The following is an 881-nucleotide window of genomic DNA, read 5'->3' on the forward strand; positions in this document are numbered from 1 at the left end:
ATCGGTAGCAAAAAAATGGCCGCGACATTTTCATCCCCGGAAAATTCTACCCCTGTTTCATATACTTTTGGTAAAAATTCGGTCCACTAACGAATGAGTAGTTCGCGTACAGACAGACAGACGGACAGACGTGACTTATATATATATATGTAGATATTAATGGAAGGAATATATTAATGGAAGAAATATTAATCACACATTTTTGTATTTTATATTTTAAATATTTTTTTATTATATATTTTTATATATTGGATACTTTGTATTTAATATTTTTTTACATAGTTTAGTTTTTTCATATGTTTTAAAAATACAATCTGCACGAATTAAATCACATTGTCCTTGTGTATCCAAGAGTTGTGCAATCCATCGAATCCCAGCCATTTCACGTAAACCTCGTCACCTTTCCTGCGCAGTACTTTCTCCACGAGATACACGTCAGGATAAGTCGCGCGATGCAACTCGTGCTCGTAGAACGCTCCAGCGACGGATTGTCCATGATAGTCCTCGAGTAGATAGGTTACAGGATTGGTACGCTGCACTTTAACGATCTTAAACATCTCGGTGGTCTAATTCGGCGTGTAACCCTTCTCGAAAATTGTCTTGTATTTGCTGACACGTACCGAGTCGCCTGCTTTGAACTTTGCTGGATCCGCGATCTTTATCGCGCTGTACACCGTAGCCAAGAGTCTTTCGGCGATCGCGGGGGTAACGTCGACGGGTCGCATGCCGATCGTTCGATGCTTGTGCGCGTTGTAATCCGACACGAGTCGCGATAACGCGAGTAGGTGTTATTTTGAGAGATCTACCCCGGGAGCTCCGAGGGGGGAGCGGGGCGGGGGGGTACCGCGGGCAAGGGGGGAGCGGGGCGGGGGGTACTGCAG

General features: G+C 44.4%; 1 protein-coding gene across 1 annotated transcript; it reads right to left on the reverse strand.

The window, feature by feature from the left end:
• Nucleotides 1-323: 323 nt before the first annotated feature.
• LOC112453938 lies at nt 324-725 on the reverse strand. Its single transcript, XM_025014995.1, has 2 exons — nt 621-725; nt 324-566 (listed from the first exon to the last, which is right to left on the reverse strand). Exons 1-2 carry the CDS (start codon nt 723-725, stop codon nt 324-326), a joined length of 348 nt encoding a protein of 115 aa, XP_024870763.1.
• Between the last annotated feature and the right edge of the window lie 156 nt (nt 726-881).

The sequence above is a fragment of the Temnothorax curvispinosus genome, unplaced genomic scaffold (assembly GCF_003070985.1).
Source record: "Temnothorax curvispinosus isolate PA1 unplaced genomic scaffold, ASM307098v1 QBEX01000377.1, whole genome shotgun sequence".
NCBI classification, from domain to species: Eukaryota; Metazoa; Arthropoda; class Insecta; order Hymenoptera; family Formicidae; genus Temnothorax; species Temnothorax curvispinosus.